This window comes from Microtus pennsylvanicus, chromosome 8, assembly GCF_037038515.1.
Source record: "Microtus pennsylvanicus isolate mMicPen1 chromosome 8, mMicPen1.hap1, whole genome shotgun sequence".
In the NCBI taxonomy this organism is placed as follows: Eukaryota; Metazoa; Chordata; class Mammalia; order Rodentia; family Cricetidae; genus Microtus; species Microtus pennsylvanicus.
This window is the reverse complement of record NC_134586.1, coordinates 7,970,195-7,996,894: the sequence shown is the minus strand read 5'-3', so window position 1 is coordinate 7,996,894 and position 26,700 is coordinate 7,970,195. Positions and strand designations below refer to the sequence as shown.

The 26,700-nt window shown below is 38.4% G+C and overlaps 2 protein-coding genes across 2 annotated transcripts in view; one reads left to right on the top strand and one right to left on the bottom strand.

Annotated features, from left to right (window-relative positions):
- Positions 1-26,700, top strand: part of Slco1b3 (solute carrier organic anion transporter family member 1B3) — a 1,042,880-nt gene that overhangs the window by 482,667 nt on the left and 533,513 nt on the right. The gene's annotated exons all lie outside the window — the stretch shown is intronic.
- Positions 288-26,700, bottom strand: part of LOC142855684 (solute carrier organic anion transporter family member 1A5-like) — a 55,313-nt gene continuing 28,900 nt past the window's right edge. Inside the window, exons 7-14 of the mRNA XM_075982132.1 lie at positions 26,028-26,249; positions 17,847-18,011; positions 16,096-16,291; positions 11,902-12,067; positions 9,358-9,530; positions 5,893-5,957; positions 4,743-4,860; positions 288-1,800 (exon numbers count right to left, since the gene is read on the bottom strand). Coding sequence (XP_075838247.1) covers positions 1,581-1,800; positions 4,743-4,860; positions 5,893-5,957; positions 9,358-9,530; positions 11,902-12,067; positions 16,096-16,291; positions 17,847-18,011; positions 26,028-26,249 — 1,325 coding nt within the window. The 3' untranslated portion in view covers positions 288-1,580. The remainder of the gene's footprint in view (positions 1,801-4,742; positions 4,861-5,892; positions 5,958-9,357; positions 9,531-11,901; positions 12,068-16,095; positions 16,292-17,846; positions 18,012-26,027; positions 26,250-26,700) is intronic.

The following is a 26,700-nucleotide window of genomic DNA, read 5'->3' as shown; positions in this document are numbered from 1 at the left end:
AGATGTGGTAACTGGGGCAGGAAGATGAGATTTCACATCCTCAAACAAAACACAAAGCAAAGACTGAACTGGACGTAGGTGAGGCTTTTAACTGTTAATGCCCAGTGCGGTGATGCACTTCCTTGATTAAGAATGTACCCCTAATCCTCATCAAACAGAGTCATCAAATGGAACCCAAATGTTTAAATTCCGGAGGCTAGGAGGGATAGTTCTCAATCAAAATACCACAACTTGATTTTATTTTTTATGTATATCTTGAATTTTATTAATCCCAATTTATAGTGATGTCATATGTTAAATATTTCTACATTCTTTTCATTTATTAATTTGTTTGTGGGTAGGGAAGTACAGGAAAAGAAGGCACAGGACAGTTTGCAAAAGATGGTTCTCTGTCCTTGTTCCAGGGATCAAAACACCTTGTCAGGCTTGGAGGTAAACATCACTTTCCACTGAGGCATCTACCTGGCTCCACTTTAAAGGTTTTAATCTAAGGTAATTTAGAAAATTAATACCCTTTTGCTCTGAGGACACATGAGTAAAATGAATATTGTACCAAAGTGGCCAGCTGAATGTGAGAAAGTCTTTTGAGAACATCTGATAATGCATCCATCCTTGATTTCATATGTGTGTATATGTATGTATATATATATATATATATATATATATATATATGTGTGTGTGTGTATGTGTATGTGTATGTGTATGTGTATATGTATATGTATACTCTACCTTGGGGTTGAACTGAGGCCCTCCCACAAACCAGGCAAGCTTTGTACTACTAACATACAACCACACCTCTACAAAGGGCCTTTAGATGGTCTAGATTTCTCAAATACTCGTTTTTAATCAAGAAGTCCATGAGCAGTTTTGAATTATGAGGGAAAAAATATTCCAGCCATCTTTGCTACATGATTTTTAATAACCTCACTAAATTTATGAGTGCGCTAAACAAAATGATCAACTGTTTGACAAGAGTAATTTAAAAAATGATTGAATATAAGAGAAGATACATTAATGAAAAGTAGTATTTTGAAAATAGCATCTTTCAAAAAAACAGTTTACAACCCCTAGATAGATACAAGCATATGCTGATGTCTTGCATTAAGAAAGAATAATTATTTCATTGACACAAACAAGATAAGTATTTTCAGTTCTAAATACCTCCACCATGGCAATCTAAATTCAATGAAATTGAATAGTGTCTCAGGAATGGGCAAGTTCTAACACTCTTTGCAGATATGTGAGAAACATACACTTGCTTTGATTGAGTTAGAAGAGAAAATGCTGATTAAAAATGAAGGCATCTCTAAAGTTCAGTGTGGTAGGGTCACCATAATCTTCACTGGGATAGTCTCTTTTTTCTTTCCTTTGGTTTTTCAAGACACGGTTTCTCTGTAGCTTTGGGGCCCCTGGGATAATCTTAAGGACCACCCCAATGTTCTGAAAATGCTATCAGTAAATGTTTTTATTATGAGTAAAATATTTTTTGAGGTTCTTCGGGATAAGAAAAGAGTTCCGATAGTTTCTCTCATGACTGAAAAGAACCAAATGCACAACGTCCATGGTCAATAGAAACCTCATTACAGCTTCGTTTTCAGTTCTCTGCCATTCTCAACCTCAGGACTTCTGTGCACATCCATGTGCTCACTTTCCTTCTCTGTGAGCTTCATCTCTGCATGATCAGTCTCTAGAGAGTCAGTTTCCCCATGGAGTTGGACCTTCCTCATAAGTTTTAGAATGAAGATTGCCGGGAGGTAACTTGATGCTCTTAGAGCTGCTGACAACCCAAGGTAAATGCGCCTGTTGAAAACAACTAATTTGTATTAAATCTTACTTTGTTCAGTAAAAGAAGTTTGTATATCCTCACAGATCATTTATAATCAGGTGGTTATTTTGCCCACATACTTTATATAATCTACTTTGCTGAATTATTAATCCTGTTTGTTAAAATGTTGAAAATTTTCAACATAAAAGTATAAATGAACTTCTTAAGGTTGGTGATGGCTAGTTTCCTTTGTCAACTTGACTAGACTTGAGATTGTTATAAAAATGCATAGCTGAGTATGCCTATGAGATGTTTTCAGAAAGTGTTAGCCTAGGATGAAGTTCCACCAAGAAGATGAATACCATATGCTGGACTTCTAGGATTCAGTGCTTCCTGACAGAGCATGTGACATGACCAACGTCCTCAAACTCCACCACCATGCCCATCTTCTGCCATAACCTCACACTCAGACCAATGCCACCTCAGTCATTATCACCTGTTCTCTTAAATATTCTGCCAAATATCCTGTATCAGGTTAAGGGAACTTCCGTGTTCTGTTTGCCCAAATTTTGATGTATAAAATGTATAAATTATCTTTAAGTCACCTTTCAATATTTTTTCCTATTCAACACTTGTATGCTACTTTATGCCAACAAATTTTGTGATACTGAAATACTTGTATGTCAGTAAGTTTAATGACTCACTTTTATATATTAGTATATTGAATTTGATAATTTTTCATGCAAATTAAGCATAGAATAATCAATTTTTCTTTATGAACTATGTGCATGTGTTGGGTGTCTGTAGTATTCATGAATTTTGGAATTGAAGTGACAGGAAGTTGGGAGTTACACAACATGAGTTAAGGGAACTGAACTTATCTGCTCTCAAAGAGCAGTATGTGCTCTTAACCCCTGAGCCATCTCTTTAGACCCAAATTATTTTTCTGTTTCTTGAACTTGTTCAGTTAAAGCATGAAGACTATAAAAGCTTCCTGAAATGAATTGAGTAATTTCCCCTTTCACTACTCCTGAGAATAACCTTTATACTGTTACAAGTATCTGTATCTTGTAAATTTGATAAAATATGCTTTAAAGTTTCTGGACTTGATGTGTTTAGGAAATAGGTATCTTGACATATACATATTTCTAAATAATCTGAAAACTCCCTTCATGTTCTCAACATACATAAAATCTGGTGTGATGGATACTGCTGTCAACTTCACACAATCCAGAATCTCGTGGGAAAGAAGTTTTAGTGAAGGCCTGTGTGGATTGTCTTGACCTGTGAACAATTTTTGTGGGAGATATTTTGATTACATTAACTGTGGTGAGAAGACCTACCACTCAGTGGGTGGCATCATTCCTTAGGCAGGAAATCCTGAACTACATACATGTAGAGAACATGATCATGCTCTACTTCTACAATAGGAAAGTATAAAGATATTATATATGTGATGAGGCTTAAGACTTCAGATACAACAGTCTAGAAATACAATTGAAATTTTTTCTAGATGTGTAATAGATTAACAAATATCTTAGTTTATTTTTCTGCCACTGTTATAAAACACCCTGACAAAATCGATTTGAGTAAGAAGGGGTGAGTTTGCTCAAGTTCTGGGTTAAAGTCCAGCATTCTGGGTATGTCACACAACTGGAACTTTAACCCACATGGATACACGGACAGAAGTAGTTGACTGTTACTATAGTCATACCAAGCTGAGAATGGGATAGTAACCAACCCCAGCCATACACACATGGGAACAGGGCAATGGCCAGCACTTTTCTTTCCCAGAACTTTTCAGTATTCTCCTCACTCAGAATCAGAGCAGAACTGGGTCCTACCTAGAGAAGGCCTAAATTCCTTTTGACCAATGAGTTTTTAGGAGCAAGAATGAGAACAGTGTAGTCTGTATCAAACAAAGTTTCTCTGTGAGCTTTCTTGGGCCTGTTGCCCTAGAAAGCCAAAAAGGTAACAGCTAACGTCTGTTTTACGATCAGCCTAGCAAGACCTCTGGGCTTAGAACTGCAGTGAACTCACAGTTACTCCACGAAACTGTTCGTGACTAGTGCCTGTGTAGCACTGAGAATGGTGGCAACCATGCAGAAACTGCTTTTAGTCTATGCAGCAGCATGAAAGCACACAACTGGATGCACCCAGATCTCAGAGGGCAGGCTCCCCAGTCTACTGGTTCTTGAGAGTAACGGCCTCAGTTATTTCTATGTGTGGTAACTTCCTCCCCATGTGTGACACTTTCAGCTGGCTTGTACCACAATCCCTCTGCTGAGCCACGTTTGGTTCATGAGGCAGACAACCACTATGTGCAATGAAGCATCTATGGGTTCCCAACGATGAGAACATCAGTCAAATTCAGGTATAAGGTTCCTTCTCAAGATAGCCATGGCTGTGGCACCCGACGTGTTCTATTAAACTGCAAGGGCAGCACACAGACAGGGCTCTTTTTATATCAGGCTGCAAGCTCGAGAGGGCTGTGAACTTTCCAGGAGTTAGAATGTCAGGATCCATGCTGCTTAAATGCGCCGGGACTGTCATCCTGACCCTGAAAGAAAGAAAGAGTCTCCTCACTGTCCTTAGGTAGGAGCTGAGAGATTTTGTTCCCCCCTAACTGTGTTATTGTCCCTGGCCTCCAGATCTTGCTGTCTTGTTTATCTCCAGTGTTCTGTCACGCTAGCGCAGTTCAAGATGCAGCTCTTTCCCTACTGCTCCATGGCATCTACACAGACACCCTCTCCCTTTCTGAAGTATTTTGGAGTGTTAGATTAGAAAACCCACTCACGCTTATATGCATCAAGAACTTTAGAAATAATGGGGAAATATTAAAATATATAACTAAGAAAAGTATACCATCCATATGCATTTTGAAAATGAAGCCAAACGAAACTTATTACATAATAAAATATTAGATATGAATGGAAATTTAAACACTACAAAAGTAAGTCACAAAAATTAACTTTACCTCATATTATTTATATCATACATCCTGCATGCCCCAGGCTCACCACATTTCAGAGTTCCCCAATGTATACAGGTTTGGTCTACTAAAGCGCCAAAATAAATAGGTGCCGGAATGCCAGCTGCAAGGAAAAGAAAAAATCCCGTTGCAAGGATGAGAGAAAAGAGAGAGAAGTGTTGTTTTGTTTGGAAGTACTTCAATTTATCTATTAAATAAAAAATATAACAAAATAAGAATCAATGGCTTTGTACTTTCAGAAATTATAAGTTAATGCAAAGTTTCTAGATCACAACAAATAAAACTATATGAAAGATGCTAATAAAGTATTCATTGTATTCATAATCATGGACCTCATGTATTTCCTTTCATGACCTGTGTTGTTTTTTTTTTACACATTTAACTACCAAAACCATTTCCTTCTCATTTTATTCTTGAATATACTGAGAAATGAAAGGTGTAATTAAGTTCAGGTATACTCTTTAAAGATAAGGGGAAACATTTATCATCTCTGGAGTTACCCCATTCTCAGACTTAACACAAGTTGTCATTTCCAAAGGCAAGGGTTTATGAACTGGAGTTCAGGGTCATGTGGACAGAGTATATGTATGTTAAAGAAGTCACAAAGTTGTTGAAATTCCCTGGATGTGGACAGTTGGAATAGTGTAGAACCAGAGCCAAGTTGTCTTTACCTCTCATATTGATCATCCATTATCTTATATCTATGCATCTATCACATAAAGCCTTTGTGGATGTACTGACTTAACAGGATGCTATCCTCCACTCACCCAAACACTAAGGATGCCATCAGATAGCATCTGAGCCTACAGCAGAGAATTCCCTGCTTTGTGGTCACCAACCTACTTCACGTTCCCACAGAAATATTTGAGAAGTGCCTTATACGTGACTTCCTTTCTTCTATAACTACAAACATCACTAACTGCCACCATGTTGGAACCTGATACTTGGATGACTTGAGTCTGTGTTCCCATTATGGTGACTCATGCTTGATTTCATAACAAACCCTGTTATTCCCTTTAAGTTGGGTGTTGTAGATTGACAAGATAGTTGCTATCTTTTTATTCAGAGAAAATTAATTAGTTTATTAAGTACTTAGTATGGTATTGGTGTGATGTGTTATGGAAATTGTTCATACCAAATGTTCTTGTGCAAAATGCATGTAATCCAACTCCAAGTGACTTCTCTTCAGGCTTGACACACCTGAAAAGTACACACACATATGAATAAAAGAACATCATGCAAACCCTGGCTGTCCTAGCATCCTCCTAATGACAACGGTAGTCACAATGGTTAAGCTTTCCATCCTGAAGTGATAATACAGCTCTACTTATGAATATGAGGAAGGAGAATACGAGTTCTGAAAGCTGTCCTATGATCTGCACACATCTAAAGCATGGTGGAGACCATTAAATGCTTAGACATGGACTGCTAACCTAGATGGAGAAATCCTTGATTACCATGATGACAACTGAGCTGTACTATCATAATAAACACAAACCTTTGAAAACACAAATCAAATAAATCTTTTGTTAAGTTGTTTGCCAAGTATTTTGTCATGTTGATAAAAAAGCTAGTATGTTATATAAAATTCAAAATATATGAAAGGCAGATAAACAGAGAAAGAATCTATCATGTAGACTATGACATTAAAAAATGCTAATGTTCCATAGAGATAACAACTTTGGAAGTTTGTCTTTCCTTGTGCCACCTACAAAAATAGACATAAGATGATTTTGAGATTTACATACAAAGGGGAAGCTTATGAGGAAGTGATGATAAAATCTGAAAAAATATTAGATTTTTTAGGAAGGAATTGTAGGGAAGCCCCTTTTAATTTGCTGTTTCCCCCACCCGTGAGTAAGAAAAGTTTAACAAATTTTGTTGAGATTTCATTTTGGAAGTGATTCCATGAAAGAGTTCAAGAAAACATAGAGATTTCATTTTGGAAGTGATTCCATGAAAGAGTTCAAGAAAACATAGAGATTTCATTTTGGAAGTGATTCCATGAAAGAGTTCAAGAAAACATAGAGATTTCATTTTGGAAGTGATTCCATGAAAGAGTTCAAGAAAACATACCAGACTAGAAGAGTAGTAACAGCATGCAAACAGTATTGTGTCATCAGTCATTTATATTGCACTCATCAAATTCACCAAGAAAGAACAAAGAAATATGAGAATAATAATTTGAATAGACCTTATTTCTATTACATCAAGAAATGGCACATTAGGTTATAAGATAGCTCAGTGGGTAAACTTGCTTGCCAACAAGCTAGACAAAATTAGTTCAATACATGGAACCCACATGGTAGCAAGAAAACCAACTCCTGCAAGATGTCCTCTCATTTCAACATGCAAACACACATGTGAATGAACAATCACACACATCCACACAGAGAGACACAAAATGTTTTTAAAAATCACACATTAAAACATCAATAAACCAGATTTTCTATACCCAGTTATAGAGTCAACCTCATAGAGTAAGACAATTGAGAAAGACAGTGAAGCATGACAATTGGAACAGGCATGTAGTAAACATGAGAGCATCTCTTGAGAGTGCTTGGAGATTTTAATAGGAGTGTATAACTGCTTACATGACCTTAATCTTTGACTATCCTGCTCTATGAGGAAAACTTCTCCTTATTAAATGAGCATGCTTCTTTGAAACACAACCACCTGGAGTAGTGAGGAAAAAGGAGGCACCATGTGCCACATCAGCTGAATCAGCCTAGCATGTGATGGAGTGACAGATGACACAACCAGTTTTCTACAGTTGTAAGAACTAGCAATACCAAATACCCTTATCTGTCTGTGAACCTGTGAACAAGGCATATACCATATCTCCATTGTGTGGATATAAGAATATAACATCTTACCACAGAAAGCTAATATATAAGGTCATATATCTAGCCTACTCCAGTGAGTGGCTATGGTGGGTAGAAGAAGGGGGAAAAAAGTACCAATGGGAGGGAAAGGAAAAACCAAGGGTGGAAAGAAGGAAAGGAAAGGGGCATAGAGAGGAGAGGAGAGGAGAGGAGAGGAGAGGAGAGGAGAGGAGAGGAGAGGAGAGGAGAGGAGAGGAGAGGTGAAGAGGGGAGGGGAGAAAGGGGGAGAAGACAAAGGAGGGGAGGGGAGAAGACAGGGGAGAGGAGGGGAGAAGAGAGGAGAGGAGGGAAGAAGAGAGAAGAGGAGAGAAAGGGAGAAGACAGAGGAGATAATAGCAGAGAAGAGGAGAGGAGGGGAGAAGAGATGAGAGGAGGGGAGAAGAGAGGAGAGGAGTGAAGAAGAGAGGATAGAAGAGGAGAGGAGAGGAGAGGAGAGGAGAGGAGAGGAGAGGAGAGGAGAGGAGAGAAAGGAAGAGGAGAGGAGAAGACAGAAGAAGGGAAGGAAGAGAAGAGAAAAGAAGAGAAGAGAAGAAAGAGAATAGGAGGGAAGTGAAGAAGGAAAGAGCAAAGGGATTTAGGAAAGAAGGAGATGGTGATAGGGTGGAAAGGTAATGTAGGGTAGGTAACAGAAAAGAGTACAGGGAAGGGAAGGGAGGAGTGAGAAGCTTGGTCCATTCTTTAAGGATAAAATGTTATGAATCACATACCATAGTTAAATTTGCTTCTAAATTCCATTTACATTTTCCAATTGTTAGTGCATGTGAAGTTTGCTAGAGTAGAAATAGTAACTGATAACTGATAAATATTAAAAACTTTGAAACATGACTCTGCTATTCCTTACTTTATTTAAAAATTTGAGTATCAATTATGGCATTAATGTATCCCATAGTTAGAGAGTACCTACAATTGTATTCATGTACCTCCTTGTTAGAGAGTATGTAATACTGCTTTTATGGTTTTTGTTAAAGGAAGGTTGAGTTCAGGATGATATTTACATAGAGGATTTCAAAACCTGACAACTGAGTTAGCCGAGTCATAGAAAATGAGTGTTCGACAAATACTCTCTGCCTGCCAATACAAGACATCCATTCAAGTAGGCTTAAGGTATAAATGGGGAAAATAGAAAAGAGAAGGGGGGGATATTACAGCAAACTTTAAAATACTGTTAAATATAGCAGTATAAGAGTCTTGATAAAGGTATCTCAGAGCACTGAGGTTCTAAGAACCATGACTACAAGGGTCTGTCCTGGGAAATGGAATTTTAATAAGTGACCAAAAATTCTAAATGACATTGATAGGGTACTCAGAGTGTAAAGGTGTTTGCCACAGAGGCTAAATTACCCAAGTTTAATCCCAAGAACCCAGGAACATATGTAGAAATATAAAATTAAAAAATCCTAATGCAGAGGCATGCATCTGGAATCCCAGCATTTCCGTAGTGAAATAGGAGAAAACAGAATTCCTTGGGAGCTTAAGGGTCAGGTAGGCTAGAGTATACAACTAGCACAGCAGCAGAAATAGTAAGGGAGACCTTGCCTCAAAAACAAGAATAACAGGAAGAGCTGATTCCCCAGTATTGTCTTCTGATCTCCGTGTGTTCTTAGTGGCACCCATGTGCCCCCCCCCCGCCGCTACACACACACAACATACACTCACATATGCACACACTACTAAAAAGGAAAGAGAGAAAGCTAAATGGAAGAGTTCCTTATTACCTCAAAAAAACCATATAGGCATGTAAGACTGCAAATGCATAGATAAAACTGCCAATTGATGACAATATTAAGAAGTACTGCAGCTTTACAGTACAGTCAGGACCTTTGTTGCACAGCCCAAGGACTGCAGATGAACTTCCTGAAGACTGGATGCAGCTGCAGTTATGAAACACCTGTGGAAAAATGTATTATTTAAAGAAGAAAAATATTGGGCATAAAGCTTCAATGTTTCTTACAAGGCTATTTAGATCAAAATGAAGAGTCTCAGTTCCAATGATATATCTCAGAGGAAGTGCACTTCCTCTAAGAAAGAACAAGGACCAAGTTGGAGCACAAACACCATTAAATAAAAAATAAGAAGTAAAATAGAGGTTTCTTTCCATTTTTATTAACCATAACCACTGCTTTTTTGCTTTCGGTATCTCAGAATTCTATCATAAAATACAAAGAGATATACTTAATAAATTGCTTTGTTTTTCTAAATATGTGGAATTTTCAAAGAATCAATTATCCTGAAAGAACATTTTATTTTTTTATATTTATTTTCTTGTTTGCTTGTTTTTTTTCTTTTAGGTATGTTTACATATGTCTGTGTATGTACCTGTCTATGTCTGAATACATATGTACCATGGCAAACATGTAGAAGGCATGGATTAAGCTATGGGAGTTAATTCTTTTCTTCTCTCCTGCAGGGCCCCAAGATGTAGTTCTAATGGTAACACTTGGTGACAAATGTCTGTACCTGCTGAGTCAACATTCTAGACTGAACATAATTTTTAAAAAAGTAAATAAATACTGCTTTGTTTTGGTTTGATCTTAGTATCAAGTCTTTCAGAGTGTTGATGGAATACTATCAAATTGCATGCTTACTAATAAAGTCAGGTCCCCAAGAAGAAAAGTTTAGAGTTTATTTCAACAAAAAGTCAATACTTTTTAAATTGTTGTATTTCTTTTTGTTGTTTTGTTTTTGTTTGTTTGTTTTCAGGTGATTTTTATTATTACTTTATAAATAATAGGAATCAAAATTTCCACTTCCACCCCTTCTCCCACTTCCCTCCTCTCCCCCACTTATCCTCCAGTCCTAAGAGAGGACAGGGTACCCTGCCCTGTGGAGGAGGCCCTACCTCCTCCATCCAGGCTTAGAAAGGTATGCATCCAAATAGACTAGTATCCCAAAAAGCCAGTATATGCAGTAGAGACAAATCCCAGTGCCATTTTCATTGGCTACTCAGTCTGCCCCAATTGCCAGACACATTCAGAGGGTCCAGTTTGATCCCATGCTCTTTCAGTCCCAGTCCAGCTGGCTTTGGTGAGCTCCCATTAGTTCAGGCACACTGTTCTTCAGGATCCAGCAGTACCACTCTTGGAAATATACCCAAGAGATGCCCAATCATACTACAAAAGCATATGTTCAACTCTGTTAATAGCAGCATTATTTGTAATAGCCAGAACCTGGAAACAACCTAGATGCCTCTCAATGGAAGAATGGATAAAGAAAGTGTGGCACATATACACATTAGAGTACTACTCCGCAGTAAAAAAAAAAAACAATTACATCTTGAATTTTGCATGCAAATGGATGGAAGTAGAAACACTATCCTGAGTGAGATTACCCAGACCCAAAAGAAATGAACATGATATGTACTCACCCATTAGTGGATTCTAGTCATAAACAAAATCATTGAGTCTATAGTGTGTGATCCTAGATAACCTAAGTAATTGTATTTCTTAATCTGATTAAAAATCAAAATTTATATTTTATTTTGATTAACAGCCAACTCTGTAAGTATTATAACATGTTTAAGGCAAGGAAAAATGCTTAACTGTCTGCTAAGCTGTAGTGATGTGGGGCTGTGGAGACAGCACAGCCTGTAAAGTCCTGCACAGGAATAAGGACCTGAGTTCACATTCCCAGCACACATGTGAAAGATGCATGTATAGAAAAAGTGCTCACAACACTGGTGCTGTGCAGGAGGGAGCAGGTGACTCCCTGGGGCTCACTTGACAGGCAGCCTAACAGAATCAGCAAATTCCAGGACAGAGAGATCCTGTCTCAAAAGCACAAAGTGGTTGGGACCTGAGAGTCCACAGCAGAGGTTGTCTTCTGACCTCCATATGCACATGCACCTGCGCGCGCGCACACACACACTCAACTGCAATAAACAAATGAATGAAAGAAGCTCATGATATGGAAAGATAAGTTTTCTGTCTGCCTCAACTGCGTAACTGGCTTAAGATAGGCATGGGCTTCATGAGACCCTATTACAAAAAGGACAGACTCTGTATTTTAAAGTTTTAATTTTTATGTTTGTTTATGTCTGTGCTTCGTATCTGTGTGTATTAAAGCAGGTGTATTTGATGCCTGAGGAAGGTCAGATTGAGTGTCAGATTGCCAGAAGCTGGAGTTGTTAGCTTTATTCAAAATTTTATTAATTATTTTAAGCGTGGGCTAATTTTTGCTTTTCAGAAGATTTGACCTTTGATCATAGCACATATTAATGCAGCACACAAAACATCAGCCCAGAACACTGAAAGTGTGTTTACCATGTTGATTCCCGTTCCAACAGACTTCTCACAGCCTGCAAGGCAGGCTGACATGTAAGATAGGCCGTTGTCTCCACACACTGGATCCCACGTTTTATTTAAGCAGCTACACCTTGTGTTGCAGTCAGCAAGCACCTTATGATCCTCATACAAAGGCTGTTGAATTCTGAAATAATGTAAAATAATGTTAGGGATACTAAAAAGGTACCCAAGCACATTATATTCTTCTCTTGATCTCAGCATACACACAGAAAGAGAAAAAGAGAGAGAGAGAGAGAGAGAGAGAGAGAGAGAGAGAGAGAGAGAGAAAGAGATTAATTCTGAGACTGGGCATGCGGCACAGAAACTCTTTTCATCCAAGTTACAGCCAAATCGGACATGCAGAGCACTGCACAGTCTGAAAACACGTCTCTGTATGGCGGCAGGAGTCCACCATGCTTTTCTGCCTGCCTAAGCCTGATTCTGCAGTCTGCCCAGGTTCAGGCAGGGAGTGCTGAGCCATCAGCATGGTCTCAGAGCACTCTCCTTCCAATCCCAAGTGAGAACACAAACATCCAGTCCCATAAAAGCCATTGAAATGCTTTAAAGCCAGAGTTTGCACTGGCGGCACAGCCCCAGGAAGCCGCGCTTTAAAATGACACAGCTTTTCTTCTGCTGCTGTTGCTCAAACAGGAAATCTCTCTATGGCACGCCACCAACTGTAGTAATATGGGCAGCAGGGCTGCGTCCCCAACACCCCAGCTGCCTGCCCGGCTAGCTTATGCCCCGAAATAATTACACCGACACTGTATTCTTTTAATCACTGTTTGGCCCTTAGCTCTAGCCCTTACTGGCTAATTCTGATATACCGATCAACCCATCTCTAATAATCTGTGAGCACCGGTCTTACCGGGAAGATTCTAGGTCAGAGCTTCATTGCATGTGTCTGCCCGGGATCGGGGCATGGCGTCTCTGCTGAGGCATCTGCTCCCAAGAGGAGAGCTGTCGAGTCTGAGCTCACTTCCTCTTCCTCCCAGCGTTCTGTTCTGTTTACTCCACCTACCTATGTCCTAACCAATAAGATGGGCCAAGGCAGTTCCTTTATTAGCCAATGACCTTCCTCCATCAACCAACTAACAGCAAAAATCTGCATTAAACTTTCTTTCCCTTATTTTTAAGTCTTCTCAGGTTTATAAGTGGATTTAGTCCATCACGTTAGGTGCCACTCTGTTGATGAATTGCGGGCTGGGTTCTGCCACCCAGCCACCCTTCTTTGCCGGAACCATTCTGCCGGTAAAGCTAGCTGGGTGGAAGGACACAGCCCGGAGCTCCTCTCTACAGAGTGGCGCTCCAACGTGATGGGCTAAATCCACTTAAAAACCTGTGAAGTCTTAAAAACAAGGAAAAGAGAGTTTAACACAGCTTTTGGCTGTGGGTTGCGTGTCTCAAAGAAATTTTCCTGACTCAGCAACAGGAAAAAACTGGCTGTTTTAAAATGCTGGCTTTCTGAGCTGTGCTGCCATTGCGATCTCTGTCTGGCTCCTGAGGGAGACAGAGCTTTTGAATGGAGCATTTGGAGTAAAGTGCTATGGCTTGCTTGATGGCAATGTGGACTGTTGTGTGCCTGGAACTGTGTGTGGCTCGGGGGCACCAAATGGCTCTGAGGCAGGAGTGGCTCAGCTTCTCAGCTCTGCCTTGCTGAACTGTGCTGGCCTCAGCCAGGAACTACGGTAATTACTGTAATAACAGCGCAGTTAAGGTTTAGACTGGGCAGGACACAGGCGGTACCGTATTATCTGTACATGGTGCAACTTAAGTTTTTAAGAAGTGCTTAACATTTTAAGAAATGCTCCTGGATAGTAAAAACATTACAGATTCACAATAGAACAGATGCAGACCAATGAATGGATCACAGTGTTGGATGAGTATATGTAGGCTTGAGAGAGAGAAAAAAATATAGAAAATAAAGTTAATGGTTTAAAAAAAAAGGTAAAGTCTTTAAAGAAACAGAATAAAGTAAAGTGAGAGAGTAAAAATAAGCCACATAAAAATGGAAAATTCACAGAGAGTCTGGATTATGTACATTGTGTCTTCTTTAAAATTTTTGACAGTAAAGGAGCTAAGTACAGAGAGAAATTTCATTACATGGGCTGCCAAGCTGAACCAGAATGGATTTCATAAGGGTATTATGACTTCAGAATTTGCGTCTAAGGATATGATGCTAAGGAGTTTCTTCTTTTGTTTCACAGAGGATGAAACCCTGTGGATTGCTTTTATCCCAATATGGTAAGATAGACCACACCCTCTTGAAAGGTTGCTGTGAACACCCTCAAAAAATTACTTCACTCAACTGCCAACTGAGATGAACCTGGCACGCAGGTTACACCATAAAAAATCTGTTTAACAATGACCCGATTCAGCAGGAAGCAATTTGGAGAGAAAAAAACTGTGCCCATGTTCCCAAATATTGTTTATAAATGTTCTTTAACATTTAAAAAGGGAAATGATATAGGTATGGATAAATTGCATTGGTATGGATTTTAAGGTCAATTTTGTTATATGTACATATATTTCTGATATTGATTAAGGTATTGTGATTGTGTAGTTCATTTTTAAAATGTAATGTATCATTAGGAAATATAGGTTGTTAATGGATAATCATCAATAATAGTCAATCTTGTAGTCATGTTAGTTAGATTTTCTAGATATATAGAGATTAGATAGATAGATAGATAGATAGATAGATAGATAGATAGATAGATAGATAGATAGATATGCATTCTTCATATCTTTCAAAGACTGCAGAACAAGGCATTTAAGATGTTTTAATGAATTAGGGCTTTTCATGACAATGAGACATATCTGCTCCTGGCAGCACCAGCTACTTCGAGAGGAAGATGGGCATCAAAGAGGATCCTTATGGAGCTGGATAGTCATTTGGGCAAGAAACTGCTCTTGCCTGGACTGTTGCATGGACTGAACACAGAGAACCTGCAGAGAGAGGACTGCTGAACTTGTCTAATGGTGAGATGGTCTTTCGGGGTTTCTGATTCATGAAAGAGTCTGTGAGACATTCTGCAGGACACAACAGATAATGACTGAACTGTCTTTGAAATTTCCTGCTTCATGGAAATGACTGCTGAATACTATGGGCCTGAAGGCCGAAGATGGATGCCCCAGCAGTACAGAGGAACTTTGGGTGACTGTCCAGGCAGTGAGATGTCTCTGTCATTTCTAGAGTTTTGGACTTCTTGTTTGCTTAAGTAATATTATATCCTTCTGGAGTCTTTGATGGAGTTGAAGATTGGATAGTTATAGTTTTCCTTAGTTATGATAAAAGATAAAGTAGATATAAATATTGTAACTGTAATTCTTACTTGATAACTGTTTTGTTATATGTAATTTTACTATATTAAAGTTAAAGCCTTTCTTTTTTGTTTAAACAGAAAAAGGGGAAATGAAGGAGGTAGGTCTTGTATCTTATCTGTTGCTTTCATTGATTGATTAATAAAGAAACTGCTTGGCCCTCTGATAGGGTAGAATTTAGATAGGCAGAGTAAACAGAACAGAATGCTGGGAGAAAGAAGCCGAGTCAGAGTCGCCATGATTCTCCCACCAGACACAGATGCAGGTTAAGATCTTCCCTGGTAAGACACCTCGTGGTGTTACACAGAATATTAGAAATGGGTTAGATCAATATGTAAGAGCTAGCCAATAAGAAGTTAAAACTAATGGGCCAAGCAATGTTTAAAAGAATACAGTTTCCGTGTAATTATTTTGGGTAAACCTAGCTGGGTGGCGGGAAGCAGCAGCCCAGCTGCTCCTAATACAACACCTATTATAGAAACCACGGATGACTCACTGGCGTGGATAGTGAAATTTGAATGCTGTTTATAGGACTATAAAATACATAGATAATTTAGGCTGCAAAGTTCTAGATTGTTTTCTTTTTTATACTTTATAGTAGAATAGTATATTAGCATGACAACCACCCATATGCATATGAAATCATTAACTTATTCAGTGGTGGTCCCAAGACCTCTTTAACAAGCTTACAACTTATATGGGTTGGTATAAGATTGATAGATGGAAGAAAAATACAAGATGACCATGGATCACTAACATTAAATTGTAATAAAATGTCATACATAGTCCTTGAAGAAAATGGACTAGCAATTGTAGAAATGTTATTATCTTCATTAGGAAACAGCATACCCTTCATAAGAGGCGGTTAAGCCAGCAACTGGCAAATTATCACAGGCCATCATAAAGAAAAAGAAAAATAGAAGGTGCTCAGTCAGGGATACGCAGAATGCTATGTATGCAGCTTTCTTGACAGTAATCTTGAACTTCCTCATAATCAGGCCACCAGTGAAATATCCAGCAAAGACTGAAGGTAAAGTATAACAACCTGTAAATGAAAATAAAATAGTGTTTTTAAAAGACAAGAAAAAAATAAATGTTGTCAATTTCTTTCAAATATCTTACTTAAGAAATTATACTGTATATTATTTAGCTCTAATATACAGTGATCCTAACCCCTATTCATTCACATATTGCTATTATGTACAAAGAGGTTTTCAAATGTCCTACAATATCACTTTAAAAGTATTATCATTTATGTAACCATTTGCAGAGAGTTATAAACATTTTATAAGCATCTCACACACCACACATACATACACACATGCACACATAAATGATATTATATATTCATGCATCTTATTCCTCTGTTTACTGGGAATTTGACTCAGCTCCAGTTGATTGTAAATGTAGATGCGAGTCTGTGTTTATAAAGCATAGAACAATTTTTGTACTACTGATGCTGTCCAGAGTTATTCCTCTCTGAATCCTTCCTCAGCCAAAATTCAAGGGGAAAAAGGAAAGGGAAGAGAAAAATCCTGGCTAGGTTGTATTCATACTTCACCAGCATCAGGCTTGGAAGAATTCACCCATCCTTTGAGATCCATGCCATTGCATTTGTTTTTTTTTTTTTTACATCTGAAGTTAGGGACTGGGATTTGGACTTTGAGAAAATTTTAAATAATGTGGATGATATCAATCTGTGATCATCAGTAATCAAGAGTAAAATGAACCCAGGAAAAAAAATCCCAAGTTGGGTAAAATCCCTGAATTTAGTGTGTAAACAGAAATTGCATATTTGTTTCCTGGCCACTCAGACCCAAACAATCACACAGAAACTACATTAAGTACAATACTGTTTGACCAATAGCTTAGGCATATTCCTAGGTAGCTCATTTTTAATTAATCCATTTCTATTAATCTATGTATCACCACAAGGCTGTGACCTACCAATAACTTTCCAGGATTCTTCTCTTTAAGCAACTACAAGGTGTCTCCCTCTCTCAGTCTACTCTCTATATATCCTTTCAATGACTTTATGCTGTTAAGCCACTGGCCAACACAGCTTTATTAATCAACTGATAAAAAGCAACACATATACAGAAGGACATCCCACAGCATAGTGTACTAACAAGAAAAGCAGAATGTGGTTGCACAAAATCCTGAGACCACCAAGGGACCAAGCAATAGAATTGAGGAGTAATGAAGAATGCAAAATTTGAAGCCCAGAAGTAATATCTGGAAGTAAGATACAGAATGCCAGTGAGTTAACTCTATATTCTTCTTTGAATTAGCATGTGGCCTCTTGAAAACTGACTGATATGAACATCTCCAAGATTTTCATAACAATGATAAATTCCATTCTGATTGGAGAAAGATCAGAGAGTATATTTCTGGCCTCAGCCTCTTACTTTTTCCATCCTTTCTTGGTTTCCATGGAGACTACAAAGTATAAATTTGTAAGGAATATCTTAGCAGATTTATGTTTTGTTGTAGTTTCCTATTTACATCATCTTACTGTTTATCTTGCCCTTGGGGGTACTGTTTGTTGTATTCTTGTGGAAGGGAAAGTGCTGCTGAAAAAAAACAATGAAACTACATACCTATGAGAAAAACTATCTCTGAAGTTGATTTTCCATATTGCTGTTCCAAGTATTTAGGCATGAAGGTAACAATAATGACAACTGAGTTGAGGTGGATCACACTTGAGAGGAGGAAAAGCAAGTAAATTGGATTACATAAGAGGCTCTTCATGAATGGCAAGAAATCTGAAACAAAATAGTTCCAAGATCATCAAGCAAACTTAGTCTAGCATTTTGTGCCCAGTGTACTAAAATCTTCTCACAGATACATGGCTTAACACAAATACATTTGATAAATCCTCACTTCTTTGAGAATCATTATTTAAGTTGCTTCTGGAAGTGAGTGACATAACTGGCTATATAAGAATCAGAACCAAATTATAAAATCAAGCAAAACTATATAAAGATGGAACCATATCTACAGCCATGTACTTTCATTTTTTCGTTTCCCTCTATTAATATACAGTATTCACTATAGACTGACTCGTCTTTTCACTGGAATTTGCAAGGGACTCTCTTTGATGAAGTTTGAATTCAGATACTGATGTTAACACTCATTTGTGTAAGAACATGTAAGCAAAATCTTAGGAAGGCTCCGGGAATCATACTGCAGCTCATCCATCTTCAGCATCCCTGCAGAACTTTGCAACAGAACATTCATTAGAAGAGATCTTTTTAACAAGTGATACTTTTAAACATCTTTATACAAAAATCACACTATAAGGGATGATGACTCATTTGATGTGCACCAATCACCTTCCAGAAGTTTTTTTTTTTTTAACTCACCCATGTTGGCTGACATCCCTGTTCTCCTAAATGAGTCCCTACAATTCACATTGATTTTCTGTATGTCTTATAAGATGTTAAGCTCTTTCATAGTTTTGAAAATTAGGTTGGCTTGGCAGACCACACAAGTGCACACAGCAATCAGTATTAGCCTTTAAGAAGAATGGTTAACATGACCATGATTCTAAGAATGATAAAGCCTCTGAACTGCCTTCCAGTGGCCCCTTCAACTTGATCCCCAGTCTCCACACTCTCAGTTTCATCATGTCCTAGTCCCCAGATGGAATAAAGACTCTCTGCTCTATCAGACACCACTCCAGCTGATAGAAGTCTGGCCGCCAACTTGGGCAGAGATGACTGCTCAATCACAGACCACACTGACCGGAAGATAAGAGAGTAAATGGAAACCAAGGAACAAAACACCCATCCAACAAAGGAAAACTCAGAAATAGGCACCTAGATCTATAATTACCCCTAACCCAGATGATTAGATACCACCATAAGAACATAATCAAAAACAACCAAGACAATATGTCACCAAAGCCCAGTTACCCCAACACATCAAACCCTGGATATTCCAATGCAGCAGAAACACAGGACAATGACCTTAAAAACAATTATGTGAAGATAATTGAGGTCGTTAAAGAGGAAATAAATAAATCCCCTTAGGAAATCAAGAAAAAGACAAATTGGAGAAAGTGAGTAAATACTTTTACTGGACCTCAGGATCCAGCAATACTACTCTTGGGCATATACCCAAAAGATGTTCAATCATACTACAAAAGCATTTGTTCAACTATGTTTATAGCAGCATTATTTGTAATAACCAGAACCTGGGAACTACCTAGATGCCCCTCAACAGAAGAATGGATAAAGAAAATGTGGCACATTTACACATTAGAGTACTACTCAGAAATAAAAAGCAATGACATCTTGAATTTTGCATGCATATAGATGAAATTATAAAACACTATCCTGAGTGAGGTAACTCAGACCAAAAAATATGATTATGGTATGTACTCATGCATAAGTGGATAGTAGCTATAAACAAAAGACATTGAGCCTATAGTTCATGAACCTAGAGAAACTAAGTAATAAGGTGAGCCCAAAGAAATATATGTGTGTGTGTGTGTGTGTGTGTGTGTGTGTGTGTGTGTGTGTGTGTGTGTGTGTGTGTCTACCTAGAAACTGGAAACATACAGGACTGACTGGCAGGTTGAGAGCATGGGGATTGATGGAGAGGGGATGGTAAGAAGAGAAGATGAGGGGGGACAGAGGAGAACTTGGGGGAATGGAATGATTGAGATGGAGGAAGGAGAGAGATACCTTGATTATGAGAGCCATTATAGGGTTAGCAGAAACCTGGCTCTAGAGAAATTCCTAGGAATCCAAAAGGATGACCCCACCTAGGACCCTGGGCAATAGAGGAGAGAGGGCTCGATCTTAACTTGCCCTGTAGTCAGACTGATGATTTTCTTAAATATCACCATAGAGCCTTCATCCAACAACTGATGGAGGCAGAAGCAGAGACCCACATAGAAGCACTGGACTGAGCTCCTAAAGTCCAGTTAAAAAGTGGAGAAATGAGAATATGAGCAAAGAAGTCAAGACAATGATGGGTTCACCCACTGAAAGTTTGCCTGAGCTAATGGGAGCTTACCAACTCCAGCCAGACTGGGAAGAGACAAGCCTAGGACCAAACTAGTTCCTCTAAATGAGGTTGACAGTTGCATGGCTGGGGAAGACTGAGGGGCCACTGGCAGTGGCACCAGGATTTATCCCTACTGCATATACTGGCTTTTTGGGATCCTATCCTATTTGGATGTATACCTTGCTCAGCCTAGATAGAGTAGGGAGGGCTTTGGACCTTCCACAAGGCAATGTGCCTTATTCTCTCTGAGGGTTAGATGGGGGTGGGGTAGGGTGGTGGGTGGAGGGAATAGGAGGAGGGGAAAGAGTGGGAACTTGGATTGGTATTTTTTAAAATCTAATAAATAAAAAAGACCTAACTATACCATTGAAGAATATACCCAAAAGACACTCCATTCTACCAAAAGGACAATTGCTAAACTATGTCCATAGCAGCTTTATTCATACAGCCAGAAAGTAGAAACAACCTAGATGTCCCTCAAACATAAAATAGATGAAGAAATGTGAGACATTTATACAATGGAGTATTACTCAGTTGTTAGAAGAATGGCATCATAAAATTTGCAGGAAAATCCACAAAACTAAAAAATGTCATCCTGAGTGAGGTAGCCAATACCAAGAAAGACAAACATGGCACATGGTCATTGGTAAGTGGATATTAGCTGTTGAATAAATTATAATCATGCCACAAAACACAGACACAAAAAGACTAAGGAACAAGTTGTGCTCTAAGAGGGATCAGTGGGTCTCCTTGAGAAGGAAAAATAAAATATATTTTGGGAGTGGACTGGGGGTAGGTAGCAATAGGAACAGGAGTGATCAAGTTTGGGGGTAATGGAAGAAGAGAATAAGGGAGAGGTGACTGGAACTGAAGGGTATGTACCTGAGTTACGTGGAAACCTAGTTCATTAGAAACTTTTATGATTCTAAGGTGATTGTAGTGAGCGCTCCTGTAATGGATGATTTGGAGCTTAAAACAACCATCCTTTGTAAACAGGTAGGACTTCCGAAGGTAGGACTTGGACAACAACCCAGCCACAAAATCTTGGACCCTATAATCTATTCTATTTATAAAATGAGGTGAGACAGTGGAGGTGCAGAATTTTGGGGAATTGCAAACCAATGACTAGTCTAATCTGAGACCCACATCACTAATGGGAGCCCATGTTCAATACAGCCTGAATGACTAGGAATAGAAAGCTGGATAACCCAAGGACCTATGATAGAAAAAAGTCAATAAAACAATTATTAATGTCATTCTTATATACTCATAGATCTGAGCCTATCCCAGTATCATCAAACAGGCTTCTTAACAGCAGCTGATGGAGCAAATACAAAGCCCCATAGCCTTAGGTATGAGCATTAGGTAAAGACCCCAAATTGGAAGTTTCCATTGGGTCCTTCCCTTGGTGCCCAGGAAAGCCTATAGAAGATAGGAGAAAGAAATGTAAAATCCAGAGGGATCAAAGACACCAAGAGAGTACAGTTCACAGATGTCAACTAAGTAGGGCTCATACATGCTCACAGAGACTAAAACAGCAATCACAGAGCTTGCATGGGCCTATACTAGGTCGTCTGCATATATGATATACTTGATGTTTTGAGGTGACTCCTAACAGTTAAAGTGGGGGTATTTTTGACTCTTTTGCTTCCTCTTGGGACCTGTTTTCTTCCATTGGATTGTCTCGGGTATCCTTGATGTGTGGGTTTGTCCCTAAAGCTATTGCATCTTGTTGTGCCATGTTGTGGTGTAGGAGGTCCTTCTGTCTATGTATTGCATTTAATGATTAATGAATAAAAAAACTGCCTTAACCTGTTGATGGGGAAGAATGTAGGTAGGCAGAGAAAAGTAAACAGAATGCTGGGAAAAAAGAAGACAGGGGAGATGCCCTGGAGCCACCGGAAATAGACATTGGGAACATTACTCAGTAAGCCACTGCCACGTGGAGATACACAGATTAATAGAAATTGATTAAATTAATATAAGAGTTAGCCAATAAGAAGCTAGAGCTAATGGACCAAGCAGTGTTTTAATTAGGACAGTTTCTGTGTGATTATTTTGGATCTAAGCTGGCTGGGTGGCCAGAAACCAGACAGATTGGCACACAAACATGGTGGACTGAATCAATCTAAAACCTTAAAAGCTTAAAAATTAATTATAGACACAAAAGAAAAGAGTTAAGCATAGTTTTCTAGCGGCATTTTCTTGTATGGGCTTTGTTTGCTAGAAGCAAGCAGAGGCATGGCTCCTTATAGAAAAAAAGCTGCACCATTTTAAAATGTGGCTTCCTGGGCCATATCACCAGTGCAAACTTCAGCTATGAAGCATTTCAATGGCATTTGTGGCCCAGGTGTTTGTGTGCCCACACGGTGTTGGGAGGAAAGTAGCTGAGACCATGTCCATGGCTCAAGCCTCCCTGCCTGGGCAAGCAGTGGGATCCAATCTAATAGACTTGCACAGGTAGGAGAGTGTGGCGGATTCCTGCCACCATACACAGAGATGTTTCCAGGCTGTGGAGTGTTTTGCATAGCAGATTTAGCTATTACTCAGATAAAAAAGAGTTTATTGCTGCACATTCATTCTCAGAGTTAAAGTGATGAGCTCCTACCTGGCAGCTCCAGAGCCTCCACCATTTTAAGTGGAGAGAAGCAGAGCCAGCATCCAGAGCAGATGCAACCAAGCTGCCTACCATTTTAGAAGCTCTTCAAGACATTAAAGAATTACAGATATGCAGTAAAGACAAATCCAGATGAGTCATAGTGTTGAATAAATGTACATAGGTTTGAAAAAGTGAAGAAATAGAGTATAGAGAGTCATAAAATAAAGTTATTCCTCTTTGTAAAAAAAGGGCAAAGTCTTTAAAGAGACAGAGTACAGACAGTCATAAATGAAAAGGAGTAAAAAAGTAAGTCACATAAACACGGAAAATTCACAGAGAGCTTGGAATATGTATATTATTGTATTTTCTTTGAATTTTTTGACTGAGAATGAGCTAAGTACAGAGATACATTTCATTATATGGGCTGCTAAGCTAAAGCACCATGAATATTATAAAGGTATCTTGACTTCCAAATTTGGGTCTAAGGATATATTGCTTTGAAAAAGAGATTCTTCTTTTTTTCACAGAAGATGAGAACCTGTGGATTGTTTCCAGACCAATATTGTTTGATGGAACAAAAGCTCCTGAATGGTTGCTGTAAACACCCCCACAAATAAAATGCTTTGCCCAATAAATAGCAGGAAGCAGTTTGGAGAAACTATGCCCATATTTCCAAATTGTCTATAAATGTTTATTGACATTTAAAGGCAGATATGATATAAATATGAATAATTTGCATTGGTATAGATCCTGGTTTATTGATACACATTTAAGGTTAATTTTTATATGTATATTTCTACTCTTGATTAAGTTACTGGATTATGTAGTTCATTTAAGAAATATAGGTTAATAGATAATCATCTATAATAGCCAAGATTGTAGTCATGTTACTTAGGTTTTCTAGATACACAGAGATGTATTTCAGATGGATAGGTATTCTTTAAATCTTTCAGAGACCTTCGAAATATGGCATTTTAATGTTTTGAGAACTTAGGACTTTTCATGACAAGACATATCTGCTCCTGGTAGCACCAATCTACTTCAAGAGGAAGATGGGCATAGAATAGGTTCCTTATGGAGTTTGTTAGATGAACTGGACATGCAGCATCCACAGGGAAATGACTGCTTAACTTGCCTAAAGTTGAAACAATCCTTCGAGATTCCTGCCTCATGAAAGAGTCTGTGAGACATTCTGCAGGATACAGAAAAAAGTGACTGGCAAACTTCCAATATAATGAGACCTGTCTTTGAAACTTCCTGCTTCAAGGAAAAGGCTGCTGTATACTATGGGCCTGTAGGCTGAAGATGGTTGCCCCAAGAGTACAAAAGAACTTTGGGTGACTGTCAAGGGAGCAAAATGTCTCTGTCAATTCTAGAGTTTTGGAAGTTTCTTACAATACACTCCCTGTTTATTTAGGTAATATTATATCCTTCTGGAGTCTTTTATGAAGTTAAAGAGTAGATAGTAATAATATAGTTTTCCTTAATTATGATAAAAGATAAAATAGATATAAATATTATAACTGTAATTCTTACTTTATACCTGTTTTGTTATATGAAATTTTACTATGTTAAAGTTAAAGTCTTCCTTTTTGTTTAAACAGAAAAGGGGAAATGATGTGGGAGGTCATTCTGTCTATGTGTTGCTTTGGTTGGTTAATGAATAAAAACGCTGCCTTGGTCTGTTGATAGAGCAGAATGTAGGTAGGCTAGGAAGACTAAACAGAATGCTGGGAAAAAGAAAGCAGAGTAGGGAGAGGCCATGGATCTGCAGGAGCAAGACACTGTGAACATTACCAGTAAGCCACTGCCACATGGAGATACACAGATTAATAGAAATGGGTTAACTTAGTATAAGAGTTAGCCAATAAGAATCTAGAGTTAATGGACAAGAAGTGTTTTAATTAATACAGTTTCTGTGTGATTATTTCGCTTCTAAACTAGCCTGGTGGCTGGTTACCAAACAAGCAACCTCCCTCCAACAATGTTGAAAGGATATTTTTGGAAAGTTTACTTTTTTCTGAAGCAAAACAGGCAGAGTAGATCTGAGGCAGAAGGAAATTTGGAGAGAACTGAGAGAAAGGTACAGAAGGGAAACTGTTCAGAATATATTAAAATTAAAAATAGAAAACAATATAATTATGTGGCAAATCATATAGTCACACATAACAATCCATACTAAGTCTTTCAGGAGAATTGTTAGCATGACCATGATTCTGAGAATGTTCAAGCCTCTGAACTCACTGTCAGTTTGACTAACTCCTCAGCAACAGTCAATAGTGTTTAAGGGAGATGTGTGAATATTCAAGGCATATTAATGCTGAAGGATTTGAGTGTGGAAGAAAAAGCAATGTCATCAAAAGAGTGTTCCCTACAGTAGTCTGCATGAGAATAGCAAAGAAACCCAAGAATATAACACAATGTTGATTTCATTGGACAGGTAAAGGAATAATACCTTCTTATCCTCCAAGTATACACTTTAAGAATTCCAAAGCCCAAGCCATTCCCCCTCACACTAACTCAAATCTCTTGTGAATACTACAGAAGTCACCACACACATAACTGGAAAATAATGCCAAATGCCAAGGTTCAGGAATGGGCAGTGTTGACCACTCAGCTTCTCACAGATGCACCACTGCTCTGCACCAGAGGTTAATAACATTCCTGCTTGTTTTACAGCAGTCTGCTCCTTAGGGAACAGTTCTCCTGTAAACTATCACACACCTTCAAATACTGAAGATCATGCCACCTCTCAGGATTTCTCCTCCAACACTAACTTCAAGCATGCTCACAACTAAACTGTCATTTTTCTTATCAATCTGTACAGTTACCTTAGTACGGATAATTCTCTTTCATTGTCTTTAACTTGAATTTCTGGTTACTTTTTAACTTGGAACAATATTTTCTATAAAATAGACTTTTTAAAACAGATGGGAAAATATATTTGCTCACTGAGTTCCAGATTGATGAATTTTCCATTAAGTCTAATCTAAGATGAGCTGTTTACAAATTATGTGAGTTGTAATCCAAGCAGTAACTTGGAAAGAAGTTTAAGCATCTGAGTAGGGACCCTTAGTGACAAACTAGCTTAACTCAGCACAGCAGACACATGCCCCACTACCTGCAGATCCATCTAAACCAAATACAGAGGTTAAAGTTTGTTTGCCTTTAGTGATTGCACGTTTTTCCTCCTTGGCTTTACCTTGCTGTTTCTCTTCTCTGTCACTTGTAGTCACATCTGCATTATCCTCTATTCCTTCCTTTGGGAGTGTTTTGGGAAAAAAGAAAAAGGGGATGCTGGTCAGGATATTCACTCCTGCACAGATCAAAAAGCCGAGCCACCAAGCACCGACCCAGCGTGTATCAGTGGGAGTTATGGTCATTTCATCTGTGGAGAAATACAGATATTTTTGTTAGCTTGCATCATTCTTTCCAGCATGAATTGTAGAAAATTATTAAGGATCATAATTCCATCTAAACACAAAATTTGTATATCTTTTGTAAACCCATCACAGATTAGTTATTCTTCTTATGTTGACTTTGAATTTCTGATTTTCTGCCTCTGCTTCTGAAATGAGGAAATTACAGTGATCTGCCACCTGGCTTGGCTAGTTCAAACCTTCAGAAACAGTGTCTGAGAAAGATCAATTGGATAAAGATGTAATTAAGTAAGAAGAAAAGATTCTGAGAAGCTATATGGTTTAAAGGTTAAAACTTCATTTCAGAAAGACAGAAAAAAAGACTTGATGTATATTTAACAAACTAGTGTTAACCTGATGTAGTCATATCTCAAAATATCACAGTAGATGAGGAAGGGGCTACAGAGACAGTTCAGTGCC